Raw genomic sequence first — 20,486 nt, 5'->3', positions numbered from 1 at the left:
CCTTAACCAGGTCTTGAAACAAGATTAATACAACCTGAGATGAACATGACATATTACATATTATTATTTATTAAGTGTGCGCGCCTCTATGCAAGCAGAGGTTTGACAGTCTGTAAAGTCGCAATAAAGTTGCACAGAAAACGATAACATCAAGTTATTCTGCTACACGTGGTTCTACAAGCTGAGTCAGTGTGTATTTAGTTGTTGACACGGTGCTTTTGCTTCATTTTTGCCAAATTAAAAAATTAGATAGTGTAAAAAGTCATGTTTTATAAGTCATCTGCAGTTGTATTTAAATAATTATATTGTGATTATTTTTAATTTTATGTGCCGATACATGAAACCTTAAAATTGAAGGTAGTGCACTTTTTTTTAACCATCACTATAAAGTAGCAATTCAATGTAATGTCCTTACAGCTAACATGAACCAGTACTCAGTGTCTGTGGAGACTAAGTGGGCTGAAAGTTACACATACACCAACTCTGTGCAGTGAAAAACATCACTGGTCATAGATTATTAAGCTCCTGATGTCAACAAGCTTGTTTCAGCTTGCTGTCCTTTTCTGTAAGCTAAAGTGATCAAATGAGGTCTGTTCTGCTTGCTTCATATCAAATCTGTCTGTGATGTTTTCTGTTATTTATTTACAACTCACAGGATTAAATTTGCATTCACATTCACAGCTGTTTGATATTGTCAACCACAGAAAGCTTACAATTCCTTTCATTTCTTTCATTGGATAATGCAAAGAATATTTTCTGCAGTACGTAACACCTGTATAATTACAATTTATAGAGGAAAAGCAGAACTCCAGACTGTGCAGTGAACAAAACAATATTTGGGATTTGTACCCTGAAAGCACCCAAAACACTGAAAATGATTCATTTTTAATTTAAAGCTCAATTAGGGGATGGATCCTGACAAACACACCCACAAACCCCCAAAAATGCAACCACACAGTCAGATCTGTACTTGTTTTTAATGCAAGCTTTCAGCCAGCTAAAGCACAGGACAAAAAGCTTGGGTTCTTGACTTGGTGCAGACTGAGCAGATGTTTTGTTTAGCTGGTCTGCCTTCTGATCACAAGTACCATCAGTCAATTCTAAGAAGCACAATGTTTGATACATTTTCCTTTCAGCAATGAAATAAGGCAAAAAAAGGAAAACGTTAAAATACTTTCAAACAAACATTACAGGCTAGCATTACAATCGTGTATGAAAATCATTTTACAGCTCGGTAACTGATCTCTAGACCCTACAGTTACTGTTACCCATGAACAAAAATACACACGACTTATTTTACAATTTTGTCACTTCGACTACAACTGGAACAATGGTTATCAAACACAAAGCAGAGCTGCATGTGATGTTAGCTGCAATAAGGTAACAGCTGTTGCTGTTTTCTTTTAATGCGGCAGTGAAATGGCCCTCTATGCAAACTTGAAAAAAGGCGACGCACTGGAATACGTGAAAATATTTGGTATTAATGACACAAACAGCAGAAGATTTGCCTATGCTGAAGATATATATGAGAGCAATAGATTGAAATGTATCCTCAGTGGCCCTGAGAAACACAAAAAGTTGAAAATAAGAGAGCATTTGGCATATGTCAGAGGTGGGAAAAAAAATCTTTCACTTATTTCCCAAAATTGTTTGACTTTTAGAAATTTGTGTGATATATGGAGGCTCTCAAAAAGCGTCCATAAAATTTCAGAGCACAGCATTTATCTCCTGCTGTAATGGCGCAGTGGAAATGAATCGTGAGTCAGTGGGGAAAAGGACACAATAAGGGATGAGATAAATGGAAACAGACTTCTTCAGTGAGAGAATGTTTTAAATATTATTTTTCCTTTCAAAACGTCCATGAGGAATTTTAAACATGAGCACTTTGCCATGTCTTCAGTCACAGATTTCTCACTGACCTTTTCCTCACAGTCAATTCATTCTTTACATTTTTTTACTGATACCAAGTTTTTTCGACTGACAAAAATACATTAATGAAAAAAAACAAAAACCCATTCTGAACATTGAATTTTGGTACAAATAAAAGACTAGACTGCGACTTCTGGCCGATGCCCCTTCACGCCCTCATGTTCGCATTGTTTTGATTTGATCTGGAAAAAAGTGAGACGTATGGTTAAGAAGGAATATACAGCACAGGTTTCATTTATGCACTGCTATCACTTATGATGCAGGAAACCAGAATACTGACCAAGTCGTCTGTGGAGAAAATGGCATATGCTGCAGTAACATTGATTCTATGAACCTTCTGACTCCACGTTAAACTGACGACTCGATAATTAAGCGATAATGGTCAGAGCAGAGCATTCCTTTATGAATCTGACATCATTATTAAGGATATAGGAAAGGGTACACATCTAGGCATGGTTCACTGTTACACCCAAATAATCCTATTCTCCACTAACCAAGGCACACTGACAGTAAATCAGTAAGGTAGAACTAATTTTGAATAAAATCTACTAGACAGCATAACAATAAGACAACACAGCATTTAGTACTCACTGCATAATTTGATCTATGGCAGGATTTTAGCGAGAGCATTAAATGTTAAAAAAAAGAAAAATAATATGACGATGCAGAACACACTGTGCTTTGCTCAATGACATAAAACACATGACCATTCTGATATGCTGAACAAAAAGATATTTGAAAATTTTCCAAAAAAGGCATGAAAAAATAAGATTATCAACTAGTCGTGTGAACAAGACAGTTTTCTTAGGACTGTATGCAGTCATGTGAAGAACTAAGGCTACGTTCACACTGCAGGTCTTAATGCTCAATTCCGATTTTTTGATCAAATCCGATTTTTTGTCTGCTTCTTCACACTACAAATAAAATGTGACAGTAAACGCGCTCTAGTGTGAACCCTCAAAGCGGCCCGCATGCGCTAAAGAAGACGTCACACAAAATGCGCTCTGTTTAGACCCAGACCAAACAGTATTGTTTGACTGTTTTGGACTTTGTTTCCCAATTTTGCTTTAAATTATAAGGTTATTTTGTTATTTAGATATGGCCTAATAATTATCCTTATTGCTGTTTTAGAGAGGAGCGGTGCTTCAAAGGATAGTTGCAGATTTCTGTAAGAATCTGCAGATTATACAGTACAAATAAAATGTTCACGTTTCTCCAACGTTGTTTTTCCAACAGTTTCACTGACATCTACACTGGATGGCCAGGAAGTGTTCACGATGTCTTCTCTGGAGCTGATAATTGGCGTCTGTCTTGTGTCAGTGATGTAAAAGACGAATTTAATGCGACATGACCGTTCAAACAGCAGTCGCTTTCTGAAACATCAGACATGTATCGGATTCAGTACCACATACAAAAGTGACCCAGATCGGATTTGAAAATATCGGATTTGTGCCGTTCACACTGTCATACTGTCATGGTCCCTGTGCCTCCCCGGCCAGCCCAGTGTGGCCACAAGTGTTTGTTGTTTTTCTCTCGCTCTCTCTCTCTCTCCTACCTGTCTGCCTGGGCGGAGCTCTGATTGGGCTCCTGCCCTTGGCCCACGCACCTGCAGCTGATCTCAAGCGAATTGCAGTTCTCTGGCTTTTAAGGCTGGGGCTCTGAGCTATTCGTCGCTGGAATATTGAGTAACTCTCGTTAGTATTGCCTGGCTTCCTTGCGATTCTACTGTTCCCGTGTTTGCCTTCGACTTACCCTCGTCTGTGTAAACAGGTTTACCTGGATCAGCCCTTTTGTGACCCCTGGACCCCGTGAGTAGGAAAGTGAGCTGAGCTGCTTGTGTGGAGACTGTTTGGACGAGGAGCAGAGCGAGTGCGAAGAAGTGTGTCTCCCCAGCCTATTGATCCCCGGGACCCTGGTGTTTCCCCCCTCCCTTCACGTGTATATAGCGCACCAGTGTGATTAATAAAGTGTCGTTGAACTGTGCTACCTCAGTCTGCGCCTGAGTCCGTTCCACCCCCGTGACACATACCATGATTGGATATGGGTCGCATAGGGTCAAAAAAGTCAGATTTGATGCACCTTCGCCTGCAGTGTGAACGCAGCCTAAGTGCACCCTTACTGCTTCCGTTAGAATTAAGAGGATAAGAGGCAGCCTGGTGCTGCTATCAAATACACTTGATTAATTGATGATCAGCAAGTGCGAGCACCACTATAAAAACAGACGTTTTTGGCAGTTGTTGTGCGTTAACAGCAGTGGATCTCCCAGTAAATTCACACAAAGGTCAGAGTTACATCTCAGATGCTACAGGCCTTAGTATACTAAATGTTAAAGTTCAACAGTAAAATTTGAAAAAGACTGAACAAGTATGGATTCCTTAGAAGGGTTCCCAGGAAAAAGCCTATTCTGTCTAAATAGAAAATTGCAAACTTCTGGAACAATGTCCTTTGGACATATCAGTCCAGAATAGAGGTGTTTGGCAATAATGCACAGCGCAATGTTTGCTGAAAACCAAAACACAGCATATTAGCACAAAAACCTCATACCAACTTTCAAGCACGGTGATGATGATTTAGGCTGGTTTTGCAGCTACGATACCTTGGCACCTGGCAGTCACTAAGTTGACCATGAACGCCTCTCTATATCAAAGTTTACAGAGGAAACCATCTGTAAAAAAACTAAAGCTTGGCTGAAATTGCATCATGCAGCAAGACAATAATCCCAAGCACAGCAGCAAATCTACAACAGAACGGCTGAAAAAGAAAAGAATCTATTGAGACCTTAAGAGAGCTGTGCATAAAATGCAAGCAAACCTCAATGAACCAAAACAACACTGTAAAGAAGAGTGAACCAAAAGTGGACTGGAATTTCCTCCTTCATGTGAAAGGCCGATAAAGTCATAAAGAAAAGGTTTACTTCAAGTTACTCCTGCTAAGCGTAGTTTTACACGTGGCTGAATTATGGGGTTACCATATTTTTCAGACCATAAGGTGCACCAGATTATAAGGTGTATTAAGTGAAACAAAACAGTCTGATAAGTCAAACTTTATTCAACTCATTCTTCTTGCTTCCTCCACTTCGGTACGGCCTGTATTATTAATATACTGCAACAACATGCTCTATTCCCATGTTGTTGCAGTATATTAATAACCGACTTTATATTGTGGATGGATTATCTCAGTTGTTCTCCTGACTGAAGTTCGGTCCGTTTACAGCATCCTGCCATGCGACTGCATTTGTCTCTAACCATCAGGAACGTTCTTGTTAACTTTTATCAAGTGGAAAAAGTTAGCATTCATCCTCCAGCTTCACTGTGTTTATGTTATGCAAACCTAGCTGTGTCGCTAGCGATCACGTAGCACATCATTATAAACCAGCTAGTTCAACTTTAGTAACAACTACAGAAGTCACTGCTGTTTAGTTTTCTGTCTTCATTTATGTTGGAAGTGATAGCAGAGCTGTACGTTTTAATTTTTTTCAGAAATCTCTCAGTCAGAACATGCTATATCATATTTAGGTGGAAACTAGCAAGCTAACTTCCTGTTAACTTCCTGTTAACTTCCATCTCCGTTAAAATATAATAAATTCTGTTTTCATGGATGCCTAGATGTTAAACTTAATTGTTACACCTGGTAAAGCAATAACACTGATCATTTTATTAAAGATGAAAGAATTTAGACAGTTTTTAATGCCGCAGTGATCGTTTGACCTTGGGGACCTGAAGCGGAGTTTGGACCCTGATTATTCCGCAATGCTCCCGACTTCGGTACTGTACTGTACTGTTGGTTTTTGAGAAAATTAAAGGATTTTAAGTGCGCCTTATAGACAGAAAAATACGCCTGTTAAAAAAAAACAAAAAAACTAACTGTATAAATCTTGAAAGTCATTTAAAATGTATGTAATATGTACTCTAATGGTAAACAGTGAACTACACTGTGAGATGAACTCACTAGTGGATGTCCACTTTCCCCATTTTCATGTATATTCATTCCTACTATACCTTGTAACCAGTCGACTCCCTCCTGTAAACCGTCTCCTGTCAGAGCATTGGTGGCACTGAAAAATATCAAAATACACACTGATAAAAGCACAAAGCAGAAAACCTTCAAGTGACTGCTTTGCCAAATCCACATCCTTAATACTGAGGGTGCAAAGGCAAATCGAAAGAAATCCATTAACCACTGTGTAACAAATCCCTATTTAGGGTTTTTTGTCAGTCTTGTGATTTAACATGGGATACTCTTAGTATGCTTAGCTGTGTGTGGTGTCACTTGCACAGAACATGGAATTAATTTCTTTCTTCCATGTTTAGATTTAACAATGTGCACCAAGTGACACTGTATAATTCATAATATATGAAGATAACACATATAATAAGATGTATAATATATCTTATCTGCAACCAGCATAAAAAAAGGAATAAAATCGCAGAAGGGTCCGTATATTTTTTGTTCTGGTGAAGGATAAAAAAATATTCATTTTCATTGTCAAGTGTTAACGAGCTTGTGTCAATCAATAGAGTAATTTAGTCTCAGGTCACTGAAGTAAATGTTCTAGTGTAACAGTGAAGAGATAGAAATATTTTTGCTGGGTTAATATGACATCTTGTGGCAGATGGCAGATTTATCCTGTCTTCCTCCCATCATCCTAACTGGTTACTTCCTGTTAAAGGGGAGTTTTTCCTTCCCACTGTCGCCAAAGTGCTTGCTGATAGGGGGTCAAATGATTGTTGGGTTTTTCTCTGTATGTATTATTGTAGGTTTTACCTTACAATACAAAGCGCCTTGAGGCGAGTGTTGTTGTGATTTAGTGCTGTATAAATAAAACTGAACTGAAAAATAGATGTTCATCAGAACTATTTCCAGTCATACAATATAAATGTCCCAGTATTAATATCCTGGACTTCCGCCGAGAGGAAGTGATCAGTACAGTTTGGGCATCTTAGTTCAATATGATCGTACACCAGACAATAACAAAAAACAAACTTGCATGCTGTGTAATAAAACTTGTTCTGCCCTTGAAATGGACTTTCGTATAATGTGATGCATCAGGAAAACCGCGAATGGTGCTGGTATGCTCACATCAGACTGCAGTGTAGCTGTTGTGTCTATAATAACTACACTGCTTCAATGGCAATGACATAAAAGTAAAAGCTCGTACCAGATGTGCCAGGGTTTGTCTTTGATGTTCTCCAAACACAGCAGCTGTGAGACCTTAACTGAAGTCAGAGCATCCCTCATATCCATCTTATTAGCAAAGAACAGAATGGGGATCCTCCGGTGTTTAATATCTGCAAGGAGAGAGAGATTAAAGTTTCAGAGTTGTGCTGTTAATTAGAAATGTTATTAGCTTCAAATAAATGAACAATATTTTGAAACTAAATTTAAAAAGGCAATTAAAAAAAAAGAAACCTTTAAACCTGATTTAATTTTACACAAAATAAATATGTGAACAAGTGGCTAAAAAAAAAAAATCCTTACCAGGATGATTTAGTAATGTGTCCAGTTCTTCTTTGGCCACTACCATCCTCAGTTTGTCTGCGCTATCAATGACAAATATGATAGCCTGGCCTTCCCTGGGAAGAGATGAGAGATATTAATTAACGTATATCAAAACAAAAATCTTGCAAAGGCTGTTTTGGGATCACACTCACTTGTAGTAATGTTCCCAAAGGTTTCTGTATCTGCCTTGACCTGACATGTCAAACACTGTGAAAGAAAGACTAGAAGAAGAGAAGAAAATCACATGTGTATGAAGTTTATGTAAATAACGAGACAAGCAATAAAATATATTAATCTGTAACAGATGTTCAATAATGTAAAGGATGACAATACTTTATTACTGGGTTTCAATTCAATATTAAACCACAGCAGCTACCTGGATGTCTTGAACTTCTCTATGCTGAAGCCAATTGTTGGGACAATATCTTGTACCTGGGCCTGAAAAAGAAGGGCACCATGTTCTCATTAGCAGCTTCAGGTGGGGAAAACACAGTATTTAGTAGTAGCAACATTCCCTCTACAGTACTGTCTTTTTCTCATTGTATTGGCTACATCTCACCCTATCCTTGACATCCTCCTCTGTCATACCAACCCCCTGCACGCCCCCCTTCACTACATCTACAAATCTTCTCTGTGGTTTTTCACTTTTCCTCCTGCCTGGCAACTCCACATTCAACATCCTCTTTCCAGTATATCCACTATCCCTCTTCTGCACAAGTCCAAAGCATGTCAGACTTGCCTTCCTAACTTTGTCTCCGAACCGCTTGACCTGTACTGTCCCTCTGATGTAGTCACCCTAACCCTAACCCATCTTTAGCTGTGCCTCCTGTCTTTTTGTCAGTACCCCCGTCTCCAAACCATATATCATAGCAAGTCTGACTACCAGTGTGTGAATGTGTGTGTGAATGGGTGGATGACTGGTTGTGTAAAGCGCTTTGGGGTCCTTAGGAACTAGTAAAGCGCTATACAAATACAGGCCATTTACCATTTACCATCTTCTAAACCTTTCGTTTTACTATTGCTGGTATCCTTCTGTCATAAATCACCCCTGACACCCATCTCCACCCCTTACACCCCACCTTCACCTTTCTCATCAGCGTTATCAACATAAAGATGAGTGATGCAACATCTCTTGTATTAGAAAGACTTACATTCGAGGGCTTCAGTCTGTTGATGATGGTGGTTTTTCCACTGTTGTCCAGACCGAGACACAGCACGTTCACCTCCTTCTTTAAGCCCAGCCAACCCGCCAACTTGTCAAACAACCCCATTGGCTACTCAGCAACCATCAGCTGTCTTTATGACCTTCAAGTAACATAACATAAACACAGAAAGATTTAGAATACAGCAATACTTTACAGCAAGTGCTGGAGATTATACAGGGTACTTCACGTGTCCTGGAAAATTCACAACATGAGGACCTGCAACTCTAAAGAAGCTGTGGTCACGCACTGATCACCCACCTGTTGCTAATCACATGCAATGGCTATCAGAAACAAGTCAGTCCTAGGAACCCTTTTAAATGTTATACTTTAGCCTGGTGACCCCGAATGTAATCACACGGTAACTGGGCTGTGCGACATAATGTTATCTGTTGTTGTTCGATAACATTAAGCCACTTCTACAAAAATAATGAGTAATCTAGACTTTATGGGAATGGGAACGTGTCCTGTGTGGGAAACGTTTCATATTTCATTGCTAGCATAGTTACAGTACTCATCGTTAGCTCTGAGATCACCAAAGGGACAGCGAAAACTGAACAAGTTCACATTTCTGCTGCATAATTAGCATTCACACTCAAGTTGCTGCAATAACAGATGGACGGCATAACGCCAAGAAATAGCGTTTGTGTTTATGCCTCGCCAAACCCAACAACATTTAACCTTGTTATCGTTAGCCTCAGCTAACGTGCTTAGTGGGCTCTAGAATATAATTGAGTCGCTACTGCTACTTCGTTAATCTCTTGTTGTTACTGAAGCTAGTTACCCTTAGCCAACCTCTTTCCACAAGCTTTACATCAGCGAGCCCTCGTAACGCGGTAGGCTTTTAAAGCCTAGTGCGGTACTCGATATTTAAATGAACAGTCTCAGCCATCAAGGCAATATAGTTCATCGTTGAGTTACCACGACAGCTAGTGATGCTTTAGCTATGGTTAGCTTGTATTATCCTGTGCTAAAGTGTATATTGAAGATGTACTTTACCTGTAATTTTCGCTTGAGTGCCTACGTTCGAGTCGCCCTTCCCTTCCCTTTACTTCACTTTACTTAATATTAAATCGTTTTTGCATTCATTTCTCTGCTTGCCTCTTAAGCTCCATGACCTGCTGAAAAACCCACTGAGTTATTTACACTGTGTTGCTGGGAGACCACCGAATTGACTCTAGTCTGACCCCTACAGGGCAGAACAAAACTTACTTCCAATCTGATACCTTTAGCAGCCGGGTTTTAGGCACGCAAGGTGTGTCAAACATAAGGCCTAGAAGGCAGATTCACCCCGGCAAAGACTGAAATCAGGCCCACTGGAAGGCTTTGGAAAATGTGAAGATTTTTGAACTGTATTTTACTGTATATATGTTTTACAGCTTTCTCTATTGATATGGACCTCCCCCACTGCCATTCACACTACACTAAAGTAGTGAAGTAATCGATAAAATTCCAAAAAGACAAAAAAATAAATAAATATCAAATGATTAAAAATACCTTGATTTTTAAATATATTATACATTATGGCTATTGTAAATACAGAACCGTCTGGGGAATGAGCTTTTTCTGTATTTTTACACATTTATCATGTAAAGAAAACTAATACTGCTGGAAATGTACTTCTTTTGCTTCTGTTTAAATATTTCAGGGTTTAAATGTTTAGTTGACTGTCTTTACATGGACAGAAAGGGGAGTTTCATTGGGCCAGCCCACTTAAAGATCAAAGTGGGCTGTATGTGACCCCGATTAAAAAGGTGTTTGACACCCCTGCTCATGTTCATACTGATCTTTACTGACAGTATCCACTTTCCAAAACAAGTTATTCTATTATCTAGAATAAGGGAACGAAACACACCAAAAACACAATCAAAGTAAATACAACCATGAAACAATTAATCTGAAATTATCATAAATAAGAAACATTTTTAAAAGTGAAGCAATAGTCTGTTGTTTGTCTTAATTAATCTACTGATGTCTTATAAGCAAGACATTACTAACATACTGAGAACCAAACTACTTTTATGTTAACCTTCACTGTCCAAAATATTGTGTAACTACATATTTTCACTGTTAAGTGCAAATCCCTATAGACAGTTCTGATATAAAATAATGACTGTAAGCCATAAAAAAACAACATTTCTCACAGAATCTAAAACTGTCTACATACTGAACACCTACTTTGGCCAGACATGGCTTTCACCTAGCACCTTTGATAAGCACCCATGTGACAAACTCACCTGACAGTGACACAGAAAATGTGTCAGTCTTCTGAGTGACAATTAAGATAACTTGTTTTTGAGTGAGAGATGGCATCTATGGACATCTGTGTGTGTGTGTGTGTGTGTGCGCGCGAGTGTCTGAAATTGGCTCCCTTGCCACTTCATTAGGTATACCTGTTCACCTGCTTGTTAAGGCAAATATCTTCTCAGCTAGTCACAGAGCAGGAACTCAGTACAGGTGAATAAGACCTGCTGAGGTTCACACTGAGCATCAGGAAAAAAGATGATTTAAGTGAAGCATGATTTGGCATGGTTTTTGGTGCCAGACATGCTGGCCTGTGTATTTCAGAAACTGTTGATTTTCCTGCCCAGTCATCTCTAGAGTTTACAAAGAACCGTCAATAATACGGAAAACACCCAGTGATCCAGCCAGTTCTTCGGGCTGAAATGCCTTCCTGATGCCAGAAGAGAATGGGCACACTGTTTTGACCAGCTGGGAAGGCAATAGTAACTCAGATAACCACTCATTGCAACCAAGGTATGTAGATGAGCATTTCTGAACACACAAAACATCAAAACTTTGAAGCAGATGGGCTACAGCAGCACAAGACCATACCTTTTGTTACTCCTGTCAGCTGAGAGCAGAAAACGGAGGCTACAGTTCAGAAAAGCACCACTGAGACTACAGTTCACCAAAAGCAGAAAGTTTTTATAGATGTTAACTGGATTGATTAGTCTTGATTTCTGTTGCAACATGATAGAGTCCAAATTGATGTAAATAGCATCCTGTTTTGCATCAGCTATTCAGAAAACTTCTATTCCATATATCAAAATGTTTCCAACACCTTGTTGACTTAAGGTGTAATCCTGTACTGGCAAAGTGTACCTAATGAAATGTGTGGCGTATGTAGAGATTGAGGCCAGGGGTGGTTAAAGTCTGAGAGAAAACTAAGTATTAAAATAGGGTTGTTTATTCAGGAACCAACATACTGGATAAAACATACAATTTTCACAAGACTTTTTGTACAAGACATACTGCATCATCATGAAGAGAGAACATACATTTCTATAAAATCTTTTGACATTCAGCGGTCTTCAGTTCAAAAAACATGATTGTATTTTACCATCCGGTCAATCTTTATTCTTTTAAGTGAAGTGTTTCATAAACCAGCTGGAAAGGTAGTTATTAAAGTCACACACTGTACCACACATCACCAAATGATTTCTCCTGTCCTCATCTTCTCTGGTCATGAGGTAAGAAACTTTAGACCATTCAAAGTCAATACAAACCATTGGATTGTCACTTGGAAAGAGAAGAGGTATTGGTGAACACTTGAATAGACACTAGAGAAAAGAAGTCCTAAATTCAAGTGAATGCTAGTATTTGCTGAGATAATAAAGAGACCGCATTTGGCCAACGCCAGAGGTTGGTTGTTGTGGAGGCTGTATTGATAATGATCCAGATGATGATGTGTGTGCTAACTAGACCACATGTGGTCTAGCAGCAGACCACTCTCATACGAGCAGCATGTGGTACCTGCTACACCTAAGAGTCTGGTGTTTTGTGCAATTAGTTGAATGACGATGCCAAGGAACTTGTTTCCAGCTCAGTTTGTACACACAGTCTGACTCTGTGCAATGGGCTCACACTTGAAAGCCACTCTGCTGAATGTGGTGAAGCTGCAGGCGAAGGGACTGTATGCTGCTTATGATTCTCCTCTGATGGCCAATCAAACAGACTCCAATACGTCTGATGTCACTGAAGAAAGAGGAGAGAAGAGATAAGAACAGCAAACCTACTTTCTACAACAAGGAAAACACAAAACTGTAACAAGTAAAAAGTTGACGGTGTTAACAATGACCACATTTAACGTGAAAGCACAATAGTGGCAGTGTTGTAGTTTATGTTACACAGTCAGCATATGTGAATAAAACTTGGCTTACAGTACTGTGTAAAAGTCTTGAGCCAACATTTCTTAATAATTTACATCCAAGGAGGCAAACGTCATTGTAATTTTTAAAGTGGTCTTGAGCAATAGTTCTCCAAAGCTCGTCTTTGGACTGGCTGCTTTATCACTCATTTTCAGTGAAGTCCTTTATTTTTTAAGGTGGTTTACACTGACAAATTGTACAAATATAAAAAAGCACCTGAATTAGTGTTGTGTTACTACCTGTATGTCGCAAAAACAAATAATTTGTTACAGTTTCTTTAGTTCAGTCTAAAAATTGTCAATGACAACACAGTTTGTCAAACATGAGCTTTTTTTGTACCAAAAAGATGATTCCCAAAGTGCTATTAGCTGAAAACCTGGCATATCTTTGCATAATATGCAGTGTGTTCTTAACAAATTAGAGGAAATTGGATAAGTGGAGTACAAAAGAAGAAGTAAAGGGCTTAAAAAAAAAACCCTCTACACAGTAGATGAACACTATCTGAAAGTAAATTTCTTAAGAATCAGCAAAAAGAAATTCAGCAAAGACAAGCAAAGAAGTGGTCTCAAATGAGGATGCCTGTCAAGAAGCATTCTTAACAAAGGGAAAGGAGGAGAAAAGCCTGAGGTATCAGTGTCAGTAGGTCTGATTGAGTGATGAATCCACATTTGAAGTTTTTGGTCAAACCAGCATCAGTATCTATGAAGGAGGTCAGAGAGGCACAACAGTAAGTGTGTACAACCCTGTGTAAAACACGGTGGAACCTGTGTCATGGTTTCTGGGTGCATTTCAGTCAGTGGTGTTGGGGATGTTTTCAAATGAAATCATGAAAACAGAAAATGCCATCCAGAAAATATCCGATTGACAACAGTTTCATTTTCCGCATGGCAATGATTCCAATCACACTGCCAATGAAGTAAAAGCATTCCTGGAAAGAAAAACACATAATGGATGGATTGGCCTCCCCAGAGACCAGACTTTAACATTATTGAAGCAGTGTGGGATCGTCTTTATAGAAAACAGAACAAAAGGCAGCCAACATCTAAAGACGAGCTTTGAAAGTCCTTAAAAAACCTGGAGAACTGTTCCTGAAGACTACTTAAAGAACTTACAAGTAAGCTTACCTAAGAGAGTTCAGGTTGTGTTGAAGAATAGGTAAGGTAGTCATACCAATATGACTTCCAAGTTTTTTTTTTTAAACTTTACATACTACATATTCCAATAATTCCCTATACCGATTTCCTGTTTTCCTAGCAAATTTAAGACTTTTAGCACAGTATTGCAGTTCAAGTTTCTTGACCGTGCTGTGGTTAAACCAGCAGGCACACACAGCATAAAAAATAGGATATTTAAAAAACAGCTGCACAGCACTGGACAAAACTCAATAGTTGAATCGTGTTTTTTACAGTGTCAATATTTCCTGCTTGTTTTATGCAACTTAGTTTCCTTTTAGTGTACGTTTTGATAGTGTAACTGCTCTCTGTATAATTTGGCTCTGCTCACTCTATGCTCATGATTGAAATAGAATCCAGCGTCGTGTATCCTGCTGCAAGAAAGTTGTTCTTATACTGGCTCATTTTGATGGAGTCGAGCCAGTCGCCGATAGAGATGAAAAGAGGGTAATCTGGCATGTCGTCTGGGGAGTCAGTGAAACTGATATGGCAAAGAGAAAAACACAGGAAATATTCTTTGAATAAACAGTTTAGATGCATAAGAATTACCAGTCAATCAAAATTATACCTTTACCTACCTATTCTTTTCTGATAGTTTCCTTCAGGTTCAACATTTTTATTGGTTTATGATGTGATGCACTGGGACGCTACAGTAATATGCAATACATGTCAAACCTCATAATTTTAGTAGTGTAATTATGTAGCTATAATTCTTAGACATTCCTTTCTGTGTAGTTAAATGCACCCATTCTGCATCCTGAATGTTTATGCTGAAATGCTTTTAACCGTGGTTATATGTGTCCTCATACTTTTGTGTATGTTTTTTTAAATGCATGCATAGTCATATATGCCATCATGATTGCATGTATTTTTTTCGATGTTTTTTATGTAAAGCAACATGCTATAGTCGTAACTGTACTCAAGACCAGGAAAAATGAATTTGCCTTATTTTCAGTGCAGAACAGCTCCATATTTTCCAGATTCTACACTATCTTAGTGTCTGTATATACTGTATATAAACAATGGAAACAGTCTCTGCGTTATCCGATACTTACCTCTGAACATCATTGGCTAGATTCAGCAGCCCACTGGGATTAATTATGAGTTTGTCGAGGAACGACAGCACATCACTGAAGTGTGGGCGCTGGCTGTATTCCTTTTGCCAGCAGTGTAGCATGAGCTGATGCAGCGTCACAGGACAGCCCATTGGTGCTGGTAGACGATAGCCTTCTTCAATAGATAAAATGACCTGAGATGAATGTCAGTAAACATACTGTTGAATCTCAAATAAAACAATGATTCATTCATTTGTTTAAAGAGTTACACTCCTCATACAAGAGACAGAATTGCAAGAAATTGAATGAAGTGTTGACTATACTGAGGAGTTTAGAGCGAAAAGCAACTTACGTCTTGATTGGACATCTCCCAGTAGGGCCTCTCTCCATATGACATCACTTCCCACATGACAATGCCATAGCTCCATACATCACTAGCTGAGGAAAACTTTCCATAAGCAATTGCCTCTGGTGCTGTCCAGCGTATTGGTATCTTTCCTCCCTAACGCAAAATAGAAACACAGGATCCTCTTGTTAGGGCGATATTCAGACTTCAGTATCATTATTGATGCTGTAAAATCTTCCAGGAGCTGCACTCACTGTAGCTGTGTAGGCTGCTTCGGTGTCATCTTCAAGAACTCTGGACATGCCAAAATCGGAGACCTTACACACCAAGCTTTCATCAACCAAGATGTTGCGAGCAGCTAGGTCTCGGTGAACATAACCCATTTCTGAAAGATAGGTCATACCAACTGCGATGCCCCGCAGCATGCCAACCAGCTGGAGCACTGTGAACTGACCATCACGTGCCTGAGGTGGTATTAAGACAGAGAGGGTACAAACAGCGTGTGAAGAAGACAATCTTCAGGAATGCACCATACCAGTGTGAACATGCATTCCCCTTACCCGGAGGAAAGAGTCCAGTGCTCCATTTTCCATGTACTCCACCACAATCATTATTGGTCTGCCTGAGGAAAAGGAGAAGGACTTGATTTGACAGCTCAACGGAAAGAAAAGAGACCAACTGCAAAAATGCAACCCCCCCCCCCCCCCCCCCAAAAAAAAAACAAGAAATGGAAGTCAAGCTGTGTAAAGAGCTTACTCTTAGTGACCACTCCCTCCAGCCTGATGATGTTGGGGTTGTTAAACTGCCCCATGATCGAGGCCTCACGCAAAAAGTCTCGTCTCTGTTGGTCCATATAACCACCCTTAAGGGTCTTTATTGCCACAGAGATGTCCATCCTGCCTGGTACACGCAAACGGCCACTGCAGACTTCTCCAAATTCACCTACAGAACACAGTAGATTTCCTTTCACTTACATAATAAAACATATTCAAAGTAAAAACTAGAAAACAGATTAAATGCTGGGTATTGTTCCTGAATCCTTACTCTAAAGTGAAAACGACAGACGAAATAAAAATGAACATGACTCAGATAGACATGCAGCCTAATCACTGGAGGAGATATATGAAATTCATCACCACTAGGCCTACTGCACAGTTAGTTGTCTGACATATTTAAAACCATGCAACTGCACATGGGTTCCACCAGATGGAGCTCATATTACAGAAACCCCTGAGAAGGGGGCACCTTCATAATTACTCAGGGGTTTATAAGCCGACACAATCTGTTCAAATTAATGAACCATCAAACTCCATTATTCAAAGCCTGCAGTGTTAGCATCTCTAAGGTCCAATACTAATATGCTTCAGCATTTCTTTTTATATAGCAGACAAACATTACTGGCAAGTTTTGCAAATGCCTATGTATCACTTTCTTGGAAAAAACACCCGGGTTGAAGTCTGATTTCATCCGTTTCATCCGATGAATTATCACGACTTACTGATTTGTATTAGTTGTTTTACCTGCGCCTATCACCCTCTCGATGCATATGTAAGAGGGGTTTATCTCTTTGGCAAATTCCTCCACAGCCTGAGTGGGGTCTTCATATGTATCTGGATCCACATAGGTCTTTATTCCAGAAAATGGGACTAGAAGAGAAACAGACAATATAATGTATTCTTTTATGTATATTGTGGAGTAGCACATAAAAGTTAGAAATGAGGTTGAACTGCTTTAATACATGAGTACAAGTTGGATAAAGTTCTTACACATTTCTCCACAACAAGGACACACAACCAGACAGAGAGAACAGTGTTAAACACATGTGCTCAGAAGAGATTGTGAAAGGGTTTTTAAACACAAACTGAACTAAAGATGAATTCTGCCCAGGGAAAAAAAATGATAATTTTTATTGATTGAGTGAATGATTGATTTTTACACATAAGGTATGGAAATTCTCATATCTAACATTATCTAATCAGGTCCAGGAGGGTATAAAAGATCTCTTAACTTTGTCTCAGAGTGAGACGTTGAATGATAGGTTATTTGATTATGAAATTCTCATCCTGCATGACTTGCATGAGAAAACTTTCTTCCCAAACAGATATTAGTTTTATCAACCACAGTGCATATTTTGTTAATCTATTCAAAACCTGAAGCATTTGCAAGCATAAAGTCATTATCTGGCTTCTCTAAGCCTGCAGGATATTCTGTTATACTGAAGCCAGACTGTGCAAGAGAAGGTGATTCTTTATTCAACTGTGTTAGTCCATAATTGGTCGACTATTTGCTTCTCTTATATTGTGAGGTTTTTCTGTTATTTTGTCAAGGGATGGAAAAGGGGGCAGAAAAAGAGAAAGAAAGAGCTGGAAAAAAAAATCCCCAGAGCAGTATAAAAAGACATTGCAGACAGTTAGAATTCTGCATCTTCCTCTCTGGCTGAGGCTGGGGATGCTGCTGCAGTGGTGTGCATTATGACTGGCACGAATGATAACTGGAAGTTGTCCGTGGTACACCTCAAGCAGATGAGCTTGGGACTAAATGTACTTTATAGCTGCGTCAGCTTGTGTTGTGGAAGCTTGAAGGCTTCGTCTACCCACCTCTGTCTCCAGGGTGTCTAAGCTCAGCTCTATAATAGAACAAGCCTTTTCTACCAGTTTGTTGAGCCTGGTGGCATCCCCCCACCTGGGTGATGGCTCCCAAGCACACACGAGCAAAGAACAAATAGCACAGAAAAAACTGGTGCGACTCATATAGATTTCATTCTACTGGATAGAAAGAAATGACTCATAAAAGTACATATGTATCAGCAAGGCCATTGTTACTGTTTGGCATAAAGTAAAATTAGACTCGTTCTTAAATAAGCTGCTGAAAAAAATCTCTGTCCAACTTCCAGCACCATCAAGGAAAAGACTCGGAGAGCAGTATTAGGACAGCAGATGACTGAAATAATTATCAAATGTGGACACAAGCACCAAAATATGAGTGTTTGTTCCTCTGCAAAATCCCATTAGCCACTTAAATTTTCAAAATGTTCCAATTTGGCCATCCTTTGCATTTTATGAAACAACATTTTTCACTACAGAATGTCATATAACTGATCAATTTTGGAAGTTTTACACTTAATTTTGAATTATTTTAACAAGTCAGATGTGTTACTTGAAAACTTCCTCAGAGCTGGTTTGTTTGAAGTAAAACAAGATAACTGCAGATACACATAATATGTTACATGCTGCTCCAGTGGTCCAGTAACAGTGCTGTCCAGCTTGACGGATTACCCTTTTACTCATACATACAACTAGATTCAGATATTTAACATTCATCTGGTGCCAATGAGTGAATTTTATGAATTCAGTGCATGAAGGCTTCTTTACCCTTGGCTCAGCTCTCTCACACTGGCGCACTCTGTCATCAACGTTTTTAACGGCTTATTTTTTCACCGGCTAACACAGAGAGATAATCATGTACCGCCACACCAGCAGACACTTTAGAATCACCCGATAACCTGACAAGCATGTCCTTGGACTGGTTCCGGCCTGGAACCCTCATGCTGTGAGGTGACTGGCGGCACCACAGCGGTGTTGTACTGAGTAAGTCCTGTAACTAATCTGACTGTCGTAAGTTCATTAGTGTTTTATCCTTTCCCAGTTTAGTCTATGGTAAACTGACTGCAATTATTAGAGTGCTTTATTACTCTCACCTAACACTCAAAGTACGGCATGAGCTCCATCCATAAATGCATTTTTAACATTAACATGCAAACCTAGATGGATGCTTCAGAGGATTCAGAACAAACACGCAGTATTAATCACAGTAAGTAAGTGATCATAAAAGAGTATATGTACCAATTTTAGTTCTCATATCACCTGTAAACAATTTCCCTGTAATTTCATTTACCTGCTGCACTATAGAGAAGAACCAGATTAGTTACCTGCACACAAACAGTAGCAGTGCACACTTAGAGATGGGCCTTGTGTCCAAAGGACAAGAAAATGGTATGTCAGCATGTTACAATATTTTCCTCACAGTCTTTAATGCTCTTCTCGATCAATAAAAAAAAGCCCCAATCAAACACACACAGGTAAAATTGTTAGATTTGTGTCGAGAGCCAAACTTGTTTCCCTGCAGGCCTCAAATCGGATCCTACAAGAGCTCTCACTGAATTGCCTAAGTAAAACACAGGGCACAATAATACGTCCTCCCTATGGGGCAATCTATAACCCTGTTTTTATCTGTAATTGTAGCACCACTGTAATTATTAACTGGAACAGCAAGTTTTGTCAAAAAACCAATAGTGGGTTTCTGGCAAACTGTGAGTGATTTAGCACAGAAAATAGGCCCAATCTGTGTGACAAAAGCCCAAACATAGTGAGAGGGGACTTGAAATGGATTTTTAAGAGTCAAAATCTCACCAATAGCATGCTCAATGGTGAGCGAGACAGAGGGATTTCTTTTTGTATTTTGTAAGACGATGCAATGTGTGTGTTTACTCAAAGTATTAAAACGACAAAAACAAGGAACATTGGCGCTGCAGGTTAATCTTCTGCTTTCTGGATTACTGACTGACATTAGAGTTTTAAAAATATATTTTAAAGTCCACATATGTGTATACCTGAATTTGTAGTTATTGGTGCAGGACATTTTAACTGTAAAAAACTTCTTTTAATAAGTACAGTTAACCTAATATTTGCCCTATATTGGCTGGATACCTGACTCTTACCTGAATATAAATTTAAAAATAACATTGCTTTTTAAGATTACTTGCAGTTTTCATTTTTTTGCCTTAATCAGTTCTTTTAAAAGGCTATTTGGCTTTGATCTTTTTTCATTGCACACTAACATTCGCCTAATGTAGGTTTGAACAAGCTCCAAATCCAAATCAATCCACCCTATCTACTAGCACGTGGATGGACTGTAATGAACCAGTGTCTTTAAATGCATCCTTTTGGTCTTATTTTGTTTTTGAGCCATAACAGGAATTACAAAGAATTGAACTGTAATAACTGAGTTTCATTCAACAGAAAATAAGAGAGTCCATTAATTCTGCTCATGACAATATAAAAAATGCATAATGCATAAGAATTGTTGCTCTAAGGCAAACAGTGACCACGCTTTGTATAACTTCTTGCAAAACT

General features: G+C 39.0%; 2 protein-coding genes across 6 annotated transcripts in view; both read right to left on the bottom strand.

Moving 5' to 3' along the window:
• Positions 1-958: 958 nt before the first annotated feature.
• Positions 959-9,818, bottom strand: arl6 (ARF like GTPase 6). Of its 3 annotated transcripts, none has more exons than XM_004543313.2 (8): positions 9,630-9,818; positions 8,580-8,733; positions 7,805-7,866; positions 7,581-7,649; positions 7,408-7,502; positions 7,088-7,217; positions 5,928-5,983; positions 959-2,111 (listed from the first exon to the last, which is right to left on the bottom strand). In XM_004543313.2, the coding sequence occupies exons 2-8, from the start codon at positions 8,697-8,699 to the stop codon at positions 2,086-2,088; spliced, it is 558 nt and encodes a 185-aa protein (XP_004543370.1). In that variant the 5' UTR covers positions 8,700-8,733; positions 9,630-9,818; the 3' UTR covers positions 959-2,085. The 3 variants fall into 3 exon arrangements, with proteins under 3 accessions (XP_004543370.1, XP_004543371.1, XP_076739723.1); XM_004543314.6 differs by lacking the exon at positions 9,630-9,818 and adding an exon at positions 9,415-9,553; XM_076883608.1 differs by lacking the exon at positions 9,630-9,818 and adding an exon at positions 8,892-9,004.
• A 2,002-nt stretch (positions 9,819-11,820) lies between these two features.
• Positions 11,821-20,486, bottom strand: part of LOC101475608 (ephrin type-A receptor 6) — an 81,360-nt gene continuing 72,694 nt past the window's right edge. For 2 of the 3 annotated variants that reach the window (XM_004543312.2, XM_076883600.1), the window contains exons 13-20: positions 16,875-17,000; positions 16,111-16,296; positions 15,915-15,976; positions 15,609-15,818; positions 15,361-15,510; positions 15,009-15,202; positions 14,285-14,434; positions 11,821-12,608 (exon numbers count right to left, since the gene is read on the bottom strand). In XM_004543312.2, coding sequence (XP_004543369.1) covers positions 12,494-12,608; positions 14,285-14,434; positions 15,009-15,202; positions 15,361-15,510; positions 15,609-15,818; positions 15,915-15,976; positions 16,111-16,296; positions 16,875-17,000 — 1,193 coding nt within the window. In that variant the 3' untranslated portion in view covers positions 11,821-12,493. Of the gene's footprint in view, positions 12,609-14,284; positions 14,435-15,008; positions 15,203-15,360; positions 15,511-15,608; positions 15,819-15,914; positions 15,977-16,110; positions 16,297-16,874; positions 17,001-20,486 lie in introns of those variants that run through there. The other variant, XM_076883604.1, reaches the window with a different exon arrangement.

Source organism: Maylandia zebra, linkage group LG1 (assembly GCF_041146795.1).
Source record: "Maylandia zebra isolate NMK-2024a linkage group LG1, Mzebra_GT3a, whole genome shotgun sequence".
Classification (NCBI taxonomy): domain Eukaryota; kingdom Metazoa; phylum Chordata; class Actinopteri; order Cichliformes; family Cichlidae; genus Maylandia; species Maylandia zebra.
The sequence above is the reverse complement of the archived record's forward strand: the minus strand, read 5'-3'. Positions and strand labels throughout refer to the sequence as shown.